Source organism: Sciurus carolinensis, chromosome 9, assembly GCF_902686445.1.
Source record: "Sciurus carolinensis chromosome 9, mSciCar1.2, whole genome shotgun sequence".
NCBI classification, from domain to species: Eukaryota; Metazoa; Chordata; class Mammalia; order Rodentia; family Sciuridae; genus Sciurus; species Sciurus carolinensis.
Window position 1 is genome coordinate 133,901,119 of NC_062221.1, and position 15,886 is coordinate 133,917,004.

At 43.4% G+C, this 15,886-nt stretch overlaps 1 protein-coding gene and 1 long non-coding RNA gene across 9 annotated transcripts in view; one reads left to right on the top strand and one right to left on the bottom strand.

Moving 5' to 3' along the window:
• Positions 1 to 15,886, bottom strand: part of Hlcs (holocarboxylase synthetase) — a 179,716-nt gene that overhangs the window by 154,547 nt on the left and 9,283 nt on the right. For 3 of the 8 annotated variants that reach the window (XM_047563326.1, XM_047563327.1, XM_047563325.1), the window contains exons 1-2: positions 9,120 to 9,360; positions 6,554 to 6,685 (exon numbers count right to left, since the gene is read on the bottom strand). The exons of 2 other annotated variants lie outside the window; for them this stretch is intronic. In XM_047563326.1, the coding sequence (XP_047419282.1) occupies positions 6,554 to 6,685; positions 9,120 to 9,314 (327 nt within the window). In that variant the 5' untranslated portion in view covers positions 9,315 to 9,360. Of the gene's footprint in view, positions 1 to 6,553; positions 6,686 to 9,119; positions 9,361 to 15,886 lie in introns of those variants that run through there. 3 more of the 8 variants (XM_047563329.1, XM_047563328.1, XM_047563331.1) reach the window with 1 other exon arrangement.
• Positions 9,136 to 11,465, top strand: LOC124992506 (uncharacterized). Its single transcript, XR_007110140.1, has 3 exons — positions 9,136 to 9,287; positions 10,055 to 10,133; positions 10,923 to 11,465. It is a non-coding gene; the product is annotated as an uncharacterized LOC124992506 (long non-coding RNA).

A 15,886-nucleotide genomic window follows, 5' to 3' on the forward strand; every position in this document is an offset into this window, starting at 1 on the left:
TAAAAAAAAAATACACCATATGGAACTTTTAAGAAAAAGGTATTGGAAAATAAAGTAACAGCATAAGGATTTCACAACTCCACAGCAAGCAAGAGCTGGAATGATAAACAGACCCAGGGAAACTGTGGAACTGCAAAGCCACAACTGACCAGACACTCAAGGAAAAAGGCTGCTCTGGTTATTTTGAATCTGTGAATATCTGAGAGTTAATAAGAAAATAATAGAAATACCCTTGTGGACACAGACCTTGATACTGTGTTCTCCAGACCCACCGCTCTAGAGGCCCACGGTCCGAGGTGTGCTGTTAGCAGGCAGTGAAGCGCTCCCCTCTTCACATCCCTGTCCCACTGGCTAAGATGATGAAGACCCAAGTTTTAAGAGAAATTCCCAAGGGATCCAGTTATCTGTTGCTGGGCAACAAACCAGCCCAAAATTTAGTGGCTTAAAATGAATCATTTACATTGCTCCTGAGTCTCAATTGGGACAGGCCTGGGCAGGGACGGCTAGACCCTGCTCCAGGTGGCATCAGGTAAGGTCACTCTACTGGGATAGGTGGGCGACTCCAGGCTCCTACAGAGTGGCCAGCTGGGGCTGCCTGTCAGCTGTCGTTCAACCTGTGCTGTCCTCTGAGGGCCTCGGTTCTTCTGGATACGGGTCTGGTCACCACATGGCAGCTTGAGCTTCCTCAAGGCATGGGAGCTGGGTTCCATGACAGAGCATTCCAAGAACCCAGGGAGAGGCTGAAGGTTTCTAATGATCTAGCCTGGAAAGTCCTAGAATATCGCTTCTGCCATATCTTGTGGGACAAAGAAACTGAGGTCAGTCCAGATTCACGGAAGGGGGTTATGCATCAACCTCTCAAGAACAGGGGAGAATCTGCAGCCATCTTCAATCTGCTACACCAAATTTCTGCCAGCTCTTACTATTTGCCTCTGTGAGAATGGATGTCCCTACGACATGCTCCCTCTGCCTGGGTCCCTGCACAGGAAAGAAGCATAGCAGAGCCTGCAGCAAAGTCACACCTGGAAACACCCAGCAGTGAACCTGCGGAGGCTAGATGTAACATGATGAGAAACGAGGCCTTGCTGTCAGGAGCTACTGGGAATCGGAGGCTGTATGTTATTTCAGTAAAGCTGACCGATAACCCGTGCAGAACTGAGTCCCTACAACCACCATTCTGCCAGTCCTTCCTGCTGCACTCCCAGTCTCGACAAATGGCCCTCCATCCACCCACAAGTCACTGTGTCCTAAACAGCTGGTACCTCTCTCTCCATCTCACAACTCCCTCTTCCAGGCCATTATCTTCCCCACAAGGACAACTATCTGTGGCAGGTTTGCTCCCTTCTCTAACCTGCCTGAATTGTGATCCTTCTAAAGCACACATATGATTATACTTTTTTAAAAGGTGATTTTAGCCTACTAAACCTAGGACAGGGCCCAAATTCCTGATTAATACATGTATGACCTTTTTGATAAGTGAATTATGTATATTCCCCTATTATTTAAGAACATTCAATTCCGTCCCAGAAAACAAGTAAAACAAAGAGCATGAATGAAATTGATAATATCCATTATTTTATAATACATTGGGTCAGAAGCTTGTATGACATGCCACAGACACACGAAGCAAATGGAACATGTGTGTCGACATAGATAAAAAGGACAGAACAAAGGGGAATATTACTTGTAAGCAGGAAGTCATGGAAAAACCAGGTGTAATTCTGAGATACTAGCAAGACACAAATTGTGCCACTTCCAAATTGGCCTTCATGTCATTCTTGAATGAGCCAAACATCTCAGCCCACGTATATTCTGCCTAAAAACACAGATTGAAAGCACAGCTTCTCAGCAGATCACTGGCAAGCCACAGCTACTACAGGCACGCATGCCCAAGTCTCTACAGGTGTGTGCCGCCCACAGGCACCGTCCGTCTGCTGAGCCCCTTCTTTAACCTCTCCTCGGGTCCTTGGGACAACACGGTTGGCAGGAAATGCCGACTAGCAGGATCCATGAAGATCCCACAGCCCAGGCTTCAAGTATGTGTCCTCCCATCCCAGGGGCATCCAAAGCAAAGTGTTAACTGACCCGAGATCTCTCCTCTGTTCTTGCTGCATTGAACTGATTTAGCAAACCGTGGTTTGAGCATCTGAACTTGGTCTGCAGCCTCTTATTCAATGGCGGCTGGGAGAGCCTGCCTGGCCCTATCCTTGGAAGCCACCACTTCCCATATAACACTCCAGTCCTGCCTTGCCCCTCTGGCCTCCCCTGGGCCACTCCTGATCTCAGATCAACAGACTCCAACCCTACCGAACCATGTCAAGTGCCCCGGGGGCAGGTGCTGCTCCATCTAGAAAGCCCTTTTCTTCCTCTTCACCTAAATCCTGACTTTCCCTTAAAACTCAGCTATCACTTGCCCTGGAAAGTCCCTCCTGACATCTCCCCATCAAAACAGGTCACCCGCCATTCCCAGTTCCTGCCTTCCACGTACAGCACAGCACACTGCACCTGTTCCTTCGCTCAGCTCTCTGCCCCCCCCAACACCAGGCGCTCCTTAAGGGCAGGAACGTCACCTGTGAATGCATTGCTCATCTCCATGACTCAGACCTCCAGCCCTGGCACACCATCTGACGTAGCACAGGAACTCAATAAACCTTGAACAAATGCTGAGGCCTTGATCATACTCAGGACCCAAGTGAATATGCTGCACCAAAAGGTTTGTGTACGTAATCTGGGTCATCAATTCTTACTAAATGGGACTGCTAATATAATTGAGAATTGAGTTGAATCTGACATCACCTGTTGGCATGTACTATTGCACCTAGCAAAATAACTAGACATGTTAATGAATAAATAAGTTAAAATACAAATATGTGAATGCTATATGTTTAAAGCTGACTTCCTTTGCTGGAAGTCTACAGAAGGACCACAAATCAAAACCATTCAAGATATCCAGAATTTAAAAAGATATCATCACAAATGTGAGAGAAGTAAGATCCCACCAGGTTCAAAAGCTTTCCTTAGTTCTATTTCTTATATTTCTTAGCTATATTCTTTATATTTTCTATTTAATATCTTAGGACCCTGTGAAATTCAAATGAGTTCAAGGTTGTGTGAAATATACATGCATAGGTTCATAAGAGCCCTCTAAAATGCAAAATCCCATCAAGCAATCAAATTGTACAGGAACTGCAGACTTGGTGAGAAGAGAGTGAGTTAAGAGGTCAATCCTTTTCCAAGTTATTAAGACCAGCCTATAAAAGGAAGCTCCATGCAACAGCCAGACTCATCAAAAGAAAGACCGTGGGTGTCTCTAGCATCCACGTGCCAGACCCATCAAATTCTCCAGCCATAAGTAAAACAAGTGAACTAGAAAGCAGCAGTCTGCCTTCGTGCACAGACATCTTTCAGCCTCAGAAAGTTGAGAGTCAAGTAACCACCTCAGAAACTAAGTGAAGTGAAATGATAACTTTCTCAGAGATGCTAAATATGTCCCAATATCTAGGCTTCCCTTCTCCTTTGTAGTAACAGACCCATGACTGTCCCTGAGGGAATGCATGTGCCATCCTCCCCCACAATTAAGTGACAAAGGAGATCCGGTGACTAAGTTTTGGGCAATCAGATGGGAGCAGAAGTGGCATGAGAAACTTCTGGATAACAATTTCAAAGAGGAAGCTGGTTGTCTTCCACTTTCCCTCTTCCGCTATTCTACACTACAATGTGGATGAAGTTGACAGTGGTGAAGCAGCAGGAGAGGCAGGAGCCAGCCTCCACCAAGAGGCTGTCTACTGACCACCAGGACACAGAGCAACAAGACAAAGGGCACCTGGCCCACAGAGCAGAACCACTCCAAGGGACAAATTAACTTCTAGCTTGCTTGAGCCACTGCAATTTGGGGTCCCTATTACAGTAGCTTAGCCAGTACCCTACATAATATGGTAACTTTGTTCCTTGAGATACTGTATGTCATTCCACCCCATAAGTAATTAAGAAGCAGGAAATTAAAATGTAGCAGTTAGGGGCTGGTACAGCACATGCTCAGCATGCTCAAGGGCCTAGGCTCAATCCCCAGCACCAAAAACAAGCAAACAAATCTGTATATTTGTGTGTTAAGAAGAATCTGTCCATATTTGATATTTTATGTAATATTTTGGAAATCCTGGCTTTGATTTTAAACTGAAATATTAGTAAATTTATATATAAAAAAACTAGGCTATATAAGAAAAACTTACCATGTTACACATTTAATAACGGATAAGAGTTAGGTAAGTGTTCAGAAAGGCGGTCTTTACTCATCTAGAAAACTTATATATCTAAAAAGAAACTGAGGGAAGGGGAGTGAAGCCAGAGGAGGGAGTAGGTGGGTGGACTCTATCCAGAACCCACACAGGGACATATGCTAGCTTCTGTATTAAGTGACGGGTTCACAGGAATTTATTATATTATTTCAAATTCATGAGTGGATGAGGGCCATGCATAAACCAAGTATGAGGTCACATTTTGCACAAGGATTATAATCAAGCAAATTCTTTCCACTAGAGTTTAAAAATATTTCAAAACACTTGAGCCTGTAAAGAGATAAATATTCAAAAATCCCTTTAAAAGTGATGACAAAATTTTTGCTGAACTTATAAGAATGATAAACTGGATTTAAAAGCCCAAAGAACAGATTACCCTGAAAGATGGACTAGCTAGGCTCAGTAGTGCACACCTGTAATCCCAGTGGCTTGGGAGGTTGAGGCAGGAGGATCAAGAGTTCAAGGCCAGCCTCAGCAATGTAGCAAGGTCCTAAGCAACTTCATGAGACCCTGTCTCTAATACAAATTAAAAAGAGCTGGTTAGGCACCCCCAGGTTCAATCCCTGGTAAAGAGAGAGAGAGTGTGTTTTTTTTAAGGGCTGAGGCTGTAGATCAGTGGTAGAGTGCTTGCCTCACATGTGTGAGGCACTGGGTTCCACCCTCAGCACCACATAAAAATAAACAAAATAAAGGACCATCAACAACTAAAAAATATTTAAAAAAAAAAAAAAAAGCTTTTTTAAAAAGTCAAATATCGACAATTTAATTTGAATTAACCTATTTGGTCATTTGTTATTTAAGTTGAAAAACATTCTCTAAAGTTTATAGTCTTTTCTGCACACCCAAAATTACACCTTAGCTCACAAAAAACTTCACTTCAACCATTGGTCTCTTTCTACCAAATGCAGGAAACCAACTGTAGGTCCTGCTTGACCGTACTTGGATCAACAAAAGTTTTGCTGCTTTGGAACCTCAAAGTCTTACATCTTTTTAAAACAACAGTTTGCTTCTCAAGAAAGGGTATGGACGTTGGTTAAAACTTTGTCTACCACTGAGCAGTTGGTGGCTTTAGACATGTCATTTAATCTTACAACCTCAGGTTTCTTATCTTTAAAATGGCAACAGTAATCTTTGCAGAGTTGTAAGCATTAGAACTCATATAGGCAAATACCTACCAGGGGCTCTATCAATGGCATATTATTACCATAAGTGGACATAATGCTAAATAAAACTTTATGAACCTTCCAGAGAGTGCACACACTGATCTGCTCTCGGGTTACCTGTCAAATCCTCCCCATCTTCTGAGCCTCAGCCCTCCTTTACTGTTTCCAGTTATCTCATAGCTCATATTTTGGTCTATACTGAATTCAGTGAATTATTTCTTTTCTTAGTCCCCCTCTTTCCTTTTCTCTTGTCCCAATACAGTGCCTTAAGGACAATGTTCATGACGGGAATCCAGCAACACAGCAGTCATCAGCAGAATCCCTGCTGGATGACCTGCCTGGGATGGTGAAGACAGAAAGGCAAGATTGACTCATCGGAGACACAGGAAGAAGCCTGGCACCAAAAGCTTCAGCAAGAGGGTCCCAACTGGAGGTGTGTCCAGGATGGTAACTCTGGCCATTGTGAGGAAACCCAAGGAGAGGAAGACATCTTCAGAGTGTAAAGAGAAGACACCGAAGATGAGAGTAAACTCAGGAACAGCAGCAATGAAGGCGTGAAGCTGCCACCTCTGGGGTGTGACATCAGTGGAACTTGGAACTTAGTGAAAGTTAGGAGCAGGCAAGGGGAACAGTACATTCGGGAGTTAATTTGGGATTTTGTTTTTAAAACAGAATATAAATAAGTTTGGACATGTGACTGAGTTTGACATATTTTCAGAATGCTCGGGGTGAGATGTTCATGAAGTAGTTGGGATGTAACCCAGCCATTCAGGCTGTCTGGGGAACAGAGAAGATGTAGGGAGAAGCCAGATGGCCGGGGAGAGGGCATCAGGCAATGCTGTCTGAAACGAGCAGAATGTGAGCCACAAAAAAAAGTCATACACGTGGTTTTAAATTTTCTAATAGACACATTAAAAACTAAAAGGAAAGAGGTGAAAGAAATTATGTGGAATATATTTTATATAATCCAGAATATCTGAAAAGATAGCAAGTCACCCACAAAAGTTAGGGAAGATCACTCATAAAAAAACAAACCTGGTTAGGATTAAGACATGTACATCCTTACAGCACACAAGAAAAAAACACAGTACTCACTGTTTCAGAAGATGGTTTCTGTAAACTGTCACCTTGTACCCAAATGCTCTCTGTCACAAATGCTATGTGTTCTGCTTCAAGTATAAAGGGAGAGACAAGAAACAGGGCCCATTTGTTCAAGTCGTCAATGGACTGCACAGAGGGAGAGAAACAGAGGATTCAATGTCACTTCAAACCACAACTGCCACTTATCTCAGCATGCCTAACATACCCACCCCTCTGTCACTTCAGGTAAGATGGACCTCAGGTTATCTGATGCTCTTCTGCAGACCACATTAACCCTGTGCTTCTTGTTTAGCTGTGACTGTTCCAACAGCCCAAAGCCCTCTCCAACTCGTGACAGCTTTAATGTCTCTGGATATGTTTTCGCGCAACGAATTCTGACCACCATGCCTTACAGCTTAGGGCAAGAGTTTTCCAAATCATATTTGAAGCACATTTAAGAATGAGGAGGTCTGGAAGTGCGTGCCTGGCCACAGCAGCCTTAAGACCTGGTCCTTCATTCACGAGCGTCAAGTCAGGCAGCACAAGGCAGTTGTCCTTGATGCTTCCATTACTCATATGGAAGTACACTGTTCTTTCCCGAGACGGGAGAAGTGCACACCCTTCTGAAACTCACGCGATAGTCAAACCCAGGGCTGAGGGTGTAGCTCAGTGGTGCAGCACTTGTATAGCATGCTTGAGGCCCTGAGTTTGAAGCCCAGCATTGCAAAAGATAAAATAAAACAGTCAAATACAGAGACAGGATAGGATATTTCTGGCAAAGGACCTTACCATAGGCAAATAAACCAAACATATTATAGAGAAAGTGTAAATTGAAGAGCGATTTTAATTTAGCTTTTTTTAAAGGAGATCAGAAACAAGATTAGTCAGCAGACCAGATATGGTCCCATTGGGCCCTACTTATCAGTGGTTCTACATCCTGGATTCAAGCCAAAAAACAAACAAACAAAAAAAATTGAATGAACAATTATGTCTGTACTAAACAAGTACACACTTTTTTTGTCATTATTAGCTAGTTTAGGTAATAAAAATTATACAGTTACAACCACTTACATTGTATTAGATATTATATATAACAATTTGGTGGACTGTGGATGTGCTCAGGGATATAGTACTTGCCTCACATGCATAAGGTCATGGGTTCAATCCCCAACACCACAAAAAAAATTAACTAATTAATTAAAAAATTTGAATATCACAAGGATTTGCACAGTATGCAAATACCACATCCCTTTACATAATAGACTTGAGCCTCTCTGGATTTTGATGCCTTGCTTTTGGTGGGCTAATACCTTTTAAAATCAATTTGCTGTTCTTTAGGAAGCATCAAAAAAAAACTTTTTAAAAGGTTTTTTAGCCTACCAAAAACAAGGTACATCTGGAGCGGGGGAAAAAAACTAAAACCCAAGGGTGCCTTATCACCACCACCACCCCAGCCACAAAAGGCTCCAATCCTCAACAGAGGAGCTGTATCTCAGCAAAGCTAACTGTGCAAGAGGGGTGCACAGCATGTTACAGAATCCCTGAAAGCATGATTGCCCCTCCTTGGGGCTCAGGAGGTAGGCAAGAGCAGAAACATCAGTTAATCAAGTTTAGAGAGGCCCAATAAAGTCATGAAAATGTTCAAAAGTAAAACTATGTAAAAAATTAAACATTTACATCTCAAACTTTTTATATGTTCAAAATTTCTACTCTGAGCTAAGCCCTAACAGAAATTTTTAAAGTAAATCTAGTCTAGAAGCCGCTACAGTAGTAAAACCCACTCTGCAATTTTATTTTATTTTCCTCAACCAGGTTCCCTAAGGTGGTCACTGCATGGAATGGATGAACTTCTCCCCTTGGGTCCAGGTGGTACTTGGCTGGTACTTGCTCTGTTCATTCCTAGGAGACCTGAGTAAACTCATTCAGTGTTTTGTAGTATACTGTATTTTTGATTTCGGGTATCTTTTATTTACTACCGGTACAATTTCATCCCACACCTAAGCACAGTCACAACAGAATGTTCAACAATGGAACAAGGCTTTGATTCTTTTATGGGTGTTAAGAGTTTACCTACGTTTAAATATCCTTTAAAAAAAAAATCTCATTTTAATGCTAAAAGTGAGCCAACTTTCCAGAAGGAAGAGGAAAGAGCAAAAAACTAAAAGCAAAACGCTTCTCCACGTTAGTGAAAGCGGTATTGTGATGCCCATGAAAATCTGCTTAGAAGGGCACTGTGAAGTCAGGTCCATGTCCCCAAAGAGCGGATCGGAAAGAACCATTGTTCCCTTGCAGAGCGACCAACCGGCTGGCCCACGCCCCTGCCGGTGACCGGGCCGGCTGGACAGGGGCCACCGTGCCAAGCACTGGCCGGGAAACCAAGACCGAGCGCGGAGATGCGGGGCGCAGGGGCCGAGGATGCGGAGCGCAGGGGCGCGGGCACGCCCGACCGGCGCAGGGCCGGCTGCTCCGGCTCGGCTCCTCGGCCCCGGGCCCGCCCGCCAGCCAGGCTCGGCGGGGGCTCGCGCGGAGCCGGCGGCGCTTCCGGCCCGGGCCCCGCCCCGCGCCCCGCCGCGCCGCCCACCTGGCTCTCGCCGACGCAGAAGACGCGGCCGCCGCGGCTCAGGCACACGCGCGCGCCGCCGGGCCGCGCCGCCGCGCCGCAGAAGGTGAAGGAGCAGCGCGAGGCGCGCAGCCGCCGCACCGTGGTGCGCACGAGCGCGGCCGGCCGGCGCCCCCAGCGCGCCCACAGGTACAGGTAGCACAGCGTGATGAGCATGGCCGGCGCCCGCGGCCCGGGACGCCCGCCCGCCCGCCGGCCGGAAGAGGCGCGCCGCAGAGAGGCTGCGCGGGCGGGCGGGGCGGGGGCCGGGCTGCTGGACTGCGGAGACCGAGGAACCGGCGAGCACGGCCTCGCGGAGGCAGCTGGGGGCGGGCACATCCGTGAAGCTCCCAGGGCGGGAGGTGTCGAGGTCAGGACCTGGAGGGTGTTGAGGGTAAAGAGGCTGCAGCCGGAGGGGCTCAGGGACTCGGAGAGGGCTGGCCAGCACTGAAGGCGGGGATGGGAGGGAGGCTGCTGGGAGGCTGAGGTTGCACCCGCAGAGGAATCGTGGAGGTGGGGTGGGAAGAGGGACAAGGCAATGGAAGCGACAGGGAGAGCCTCCTGAAGTTGGGGGTAATGTAAAGGGAGGTGTTCTGGGGAAGGGGAGTGTGATAGGTAGGTTGGGGGGTTGTTACATTCCCAGTGAATGCTGGACCTGATGAAGCAAAGGCCAGTCTTCCTCTCTTAGGGGTGGGCTATAGATGGAGAAAGGCGCCCATCATATATTTCTCCCATAAATAGCCTACATTTGCTAACCGGTTCCATACCAGCAATCGAAGAGCTAACACGACCTCTACCCAGTCAAGCTGGGGAAATAAGTGAGGCAGTTTGTATTAGATTACGTTAATCCTTCATGCAAAGAGGGATATAAGGTAGATGACATAAATTGACAAAATGCAATAATTTTCTCTTTTAAGGGCAGGAACAGAAATTGAAGACCGGTCAGCATCAAAAAGGCTGTACAAGGTGCTCTTGCCACTTGTGGATTACCAATCTGTGAGTATCCTGAGATCAGTAGAAAGAGGAAACATCAGTGTTCTTGTTTCACAGGGAACCATAAGTATTACTATCACTGGCAGGTTTCTCCTGTGGAACCTCACTTCTTCAAAGACAGTGTGTAAATAGTGCCCTGGACACTTGTGAAGCACAGCCAAGGTCTTGAGTTGTTTGCTTTCCTGGCCCTCTCTAAGTAGGTGGCACAATGCAGTGAAAATAATTAGGTCCACCCACGCCCACATCTTTACTTAACCAAGGATGGATTTTTAAAGTATCCTGACCATTTGTCCATCTGCTTTAACACAACAGTGTAGAATACCCACTTGGAACCCCAGACTTCTGGTCAGGTGATGTAGTAATTCTCTCCATTGCATATAGTAATAATAGGTTTAAAAAGAGAGTCCAGAAAGAAATAGCTGGGCTAAAGAACAAAATAAGCATTGCTGTGGACCAGAAATAGAAGTCAGAATAAGTGATAGGCAGGACCAAAGCCATATCCTGCACCTCCCTAGAGGCTATCATTGGAGAAAGGAATGAGTACTCTGAGGAGGGACTCAGCCTCTTCATGATAACACAAACTGTAGGTCAGAAATTAGTAGACAAAAAGATTTACCAGACTTTTAAATCCTAAATGTATTACTTTCAAACTTCCTTGAAGCTTGCTAGATTACAGTGATAAGAGCCACCTCCTCACCCTCCTAGAGATGGACAAGTCATCTCTTCCTGAATGTCACCAACATCCCTGTCTTTCCAAGTATTTAAGGGTCTTGTAACCTCACCTTTCCACAGACGCCGTACCTACACCTGGCCTGTGGAAACTGTCCAGATTTACCCTCACATGTTTCAAGATGCCATGATCTCAGAACACATGGGAAAATTACATTTTAGAGTCAATCCTGTATATGAATTCCAAGTTGTAACGAATGGGGATCACCATGGTTCAACATGAACTAAGAAGAAGAATCAGGGGTCCCTTTCCAGCCTGTGAATTGAAGAGCACTAATGTGATTTTTTTTTTCTTTTTTTTTTTTTTGTACTAGGAATAGAACCTGGGGTACTTTCCCACTGAGCAACACTCCCAGCCCTTTTTATTTCTTGAAACAGTCTTGCTAAGTTGCTGAGGCAGGCCTCAAACTTGAGATCCTTCTGCTACAGCCTCCCTAGTCACTAGGATTACAGGTGTGCACCAGCACACCTGGCTTGAAGAGCACTGATACCACTCATGCCTAGGGAAGCAACAGAGGACAGATATGGCAGGGACAGTAAGAGGTTAAACCGTCACATGAGAAGCTCTGCTTAGGATCCCTACCTAAAACGACCTCGTTTGATGTTTCAGAGGGTTGAGGTAGAGTTTTTTGGTTTTTTTTTTTTTTTTGCAGTGCTGGGAATTGAACCCAGGGCCTTGTGCTTGCAAGGCAAGCACTGCCACCTGAGCTATATCCCCAGCCCTCAAGGTAGAGTTTAGCTTCATCATCTTCATCATCCCCAGGTAGCAAAGGAGAAGGGGAGAAGGTACAAAACTAAGACCTGGAATGCTCTTATAGGGAGGGATGTACCTGATCCTCGTCCTTTAGGCCCTTGTGACTCAACGTGTGGTTCATAGACCAGCAGCATCGGCACCACTCGGGAGCTCACTTGAAATGCAGAATCCCAGGGCTTACCAGACACAAAGTCAACATCTGCATTTTAACAAAATCTCCAGGTGACTCACAAACACAGTAAGCTTGAGAAGCACTGTTAAAGTCCACCTTCATTATACCGGGGTCTGGGTTGATCTAGACCTTATCCAGACATTTCCAGACCATTGTAGAAGAGAAGGCAACAGACTCAGAGTTTAAAAGCAGGCCTTTGTGGTTTGTCAGAATACAACAGCCATGGAAGCACCCCTCGGTAACCCACCAGAATGACTGGCTTTCCTGCGAAGAGCTAGTCAGCCCTCAACAAGGCATGCCTGGAAATAAATAGCTGGGTACAAGGCAGAGTGCCAGCCAAAAGGATGTCACCACCAGAGAGAGCTGTCCAACCCCTCCCTCCCCTCAAGGAGATGCCAGTTCCTCCACAGGGGACCTTAGTACTCCTCTGAGCTTGGAAAGTACTCAGCACTCTCAACAAATGGCCAGAGCTGAGAAAGATGCTTTGTTTTTGAAATTAAAATCCCAGTCCAGCAGGAAGTGTTGGGTAGATGCTGAAGTTTCAATATTGTAACTGAATATTTCATTCTTAGCAGCTAAAGTCTCTGTCTGTAGATAAAAGAATCCAGTGCCTCCATCACCATGTTGGAATGCTAAAAACAAGCTTAAAATGATTTTTTTTTTTTTTTTTTTTTTTTGGTGCTGGGGATCGAACCCAGGGCCTTGTGCTTACGAGGCAAGCACTCTACCAACTGAGCTATCTCCCCAGCCCAAAATGATATTTAAAATGATATTCAGCGATCCCAGGAGTTCAAGAATGCCATCTGAGGGCTGGGGTTATGGCTTAGAGGTAGGGCACTCACCTAGCACGCAAGGAGGCCCTGGATTCAATTCTCAGCACCACATAAAAATAAAATAAAGGTATCGTGTCCACCTACAACTAAAAAATACATATTAAAAAAAAATCTGTTTGAGAAAATGCCCTCAAAAAAAAAAAAAAAAAGTGAACTGAAATCATGAGGCTTTTGTTGGAAAAAAATAAACTATACAACATGAATAGTTTTCCTTTGAAATTTGAATATTTTTCCAAATAGGAAAATGTTTTATTAAATGTCCCTTAAACTTTCATAAGTGATCCCTTATAATTATATAATGAGGCTAAGAAATTTATTAATTGTATTTTATTTTGTTACATTTTGGCTATTTTTCTAGAGTTATTTATTGTTCTTAGAAGTTTGATATTTATCCAGAGGACCTTGAGTTCTATACCAGAGTTGTCTCTATAAATAAAACTATGGTAATTGTAAAGAGAAAGATGTGAATTTAAAAGATGATTTCACTCCATTATGTATAACTATAATGCACTAATGAGAACATTTTTTAAAAAAAAAAAAGATACTTACACATAAAACCTTAAGATCCTATCTTTAGTGTGCTAGTCTTTTTTAATCATAGGGAAATGGAAAATAGTGGCTACCTCCTTGATTTCTCTTCAGAAAAAGTAAACATATCTCCTGGTGCCACCTCAAGGTAATGCTAACTGGGAGAGTCATTTGAATTTATTCACTATAAGTCTTGACAGAACAATATGTAACATGGTATTGAATTGATAAGGGAATGTTACATGTTTTTAAAAGATGATAGGATCTTAAGTGTTCACAGTTTATGTAATATTTGTTCAAAGTTTTAAGACCAAGACAGGAATAAGTAAAAGCATATTTACCAGTAGTGTAAAGATGTGTAGATTCCATCAGAAATTAAATGACAGGAGGCAGAACTGGCATGTTTGTCTAGAGATTGCACATACATGATTGTCGTAACTATGTTAAGTGAAAGTAGATGAACTGGATGGTGTTGATATGAGACTTAGGGATACTGTAGACAGACCTGACTGATTTCACAGTGAAGTGGTGAGACCAGTAATCCAGAGTATGGGGTAGAGTGTGGTGGAGAGTGAGGGACTGGTTGCTAAATTCTAAATGAATTCAGCAAAATAGCAGGATATAAAATCAACACTCATAAATCTAAAGCATTTCTATACATAAGCTATGAAACATCTGAAAGGGAAATGAAGAAAATACCTCCGTTCACAATAACCTCAAAAAAAATAAAATACTTGGGAATCAATCTAACCAAAGAGGTTAGAAAGACCTCTACAATGAAAACTACAGAATATTAAAGAAAGAAACTGAAGACCTTAGAAGATGGAAAGATCTCCCATGTTCTTGGATAGGCAGAATTAATATTATCAAAATGGCCATACTTCCAAAGGTGCTATACAGATTTAACACAATTCCAATTAAAATCCCAATAACATTTCTCACAGAAACAGAAAAAGCAATCATGAAATCCATCTGGAAGAACAAAAGACCCAGAATAACCAAAGCAATCCTGGGCAGGAACAGTGATGCAGGAGGTATCACAATACCAGACCTTAAACTCTACTGTAGAACAATAGTAACAAAAACGGCATGGTGTTGGCACCAAAATAGACAGGTAGACCAATAGTACACGATAGAAGACAGGGGGACATACCCACATAAGTACAGTTATCTCATACTAGACAAAGGTGCCAAAAACATACAATGGAGAAAAGATAGCCTCTTCAACAAATGGTGCTGGGAAAACTGGAAATCCATATGCAGTAAAATGAAATTAAACCCCTATCTCTCACCCTGTATAAAACTCAACTCAAAATGGATCAAGGATCTAGGAATTAAGCCCAGACCCTTCACCAAATAGAAGAAAAAGTAGGCCCGAATCTCCATGATGTCGGCTTAGGACCAGACTTCCTTAACAAGACCCCCAAAGCATAAGAAATAAAAGCAAGAATCAATAAATGGGATGGATTCAAACTAAAAAGTTTTTTCTTAGCACAGGTAACAATCAGTAATGTGAAAAAAGAGCCTACAGAGTGGGAGAAAATCTTTTCCACAAACACTTCAGACAGCACTAATCCCCAAAGTTTATAAAGAACTTAAAAAACTTTACACCCAAAATTCAAAGAACCCAATCAATAAATGGGCTAAGAAAATGGGCAGACACTTCACAGAAGAAGATATACAGGTGACCAACAAATATATGAAAAAGTGTTCATCATCCTAGTAATTAGAGAAATGCAAATTAAAACCACCCTAAGATTTCATCTAACTCCAATTAGAATGGCTATTATCAAGAACAAGCAATAATAAGTGTTGGCATTAATGTGGGGGAAAAGGTACACTCATACATTGCTGGTGGAGTTGCAAATTGGTGCAGCCACTCTGGGAAGCAGTATGGAGATTCCTCAGAAAACCAGGAATGAACCCACCATTTGACCCAGCTATCCCACTCCTCAGTTTATACCCAAAGGATTTAAAATCAGCATACTACAGTGATGCAGCCACATCAATGTTCATAGCAGCTCAATTCACAATTGCTAGATTGTGGAACCAGCCTAGATGCCCTTCAGTTGATGAATGGATAAAGAAACTGTGGTATATATACACAATGGAATATTACTCAACCATAAAGAATAAAATTATGGCATTTGCTGGTAAATGGATGAAGTTGGAAAATATGCTAAGTGAAATAAGCCAAGCCCAAAAAAACAAAGGCCAAGTGTTTTCTCTGATAAGTGCATGACAACATAACAAGGGGAGGTGGCAGGGGGAAGAGAAGAATAAAGGAATTTTGGATTGTGTAGAGGAAAATGGGGTGGGAGGGGGTGAGGGACAGAAAGATGGTAGAATGAAACAGTATTACCCTATGTGCATGTATGCTAACATGAATGGTGTGAATCTACATTGTGTACAACCATAGAAATGAAAAGTTGTACCCCATTTGTGTACAATGAATCAAAATGCAGTCTGTAAAAATAAAAAAGATCTTAATAAAAAGAAAAAAAAAGTAGAATTGCTAAAATTAAAAGCATCAAGAGAATTTAAGAGTTGGGTGACATGATACATGCCTATAATCCCAGTGACTCAGGAGGGTGAAGCAGGAGGATTACAAGACCAAAGCCAGCCTCAGTTACTTAGTAAGGCCCTAAGCAACTTAGTGAGACCCTGTCTCAAAATAAAAAGGACTGGGGTTGTGGCTCAGTGGTAAAGTGTCCCTGGGTTCAATCCCTGGTACCAAGTA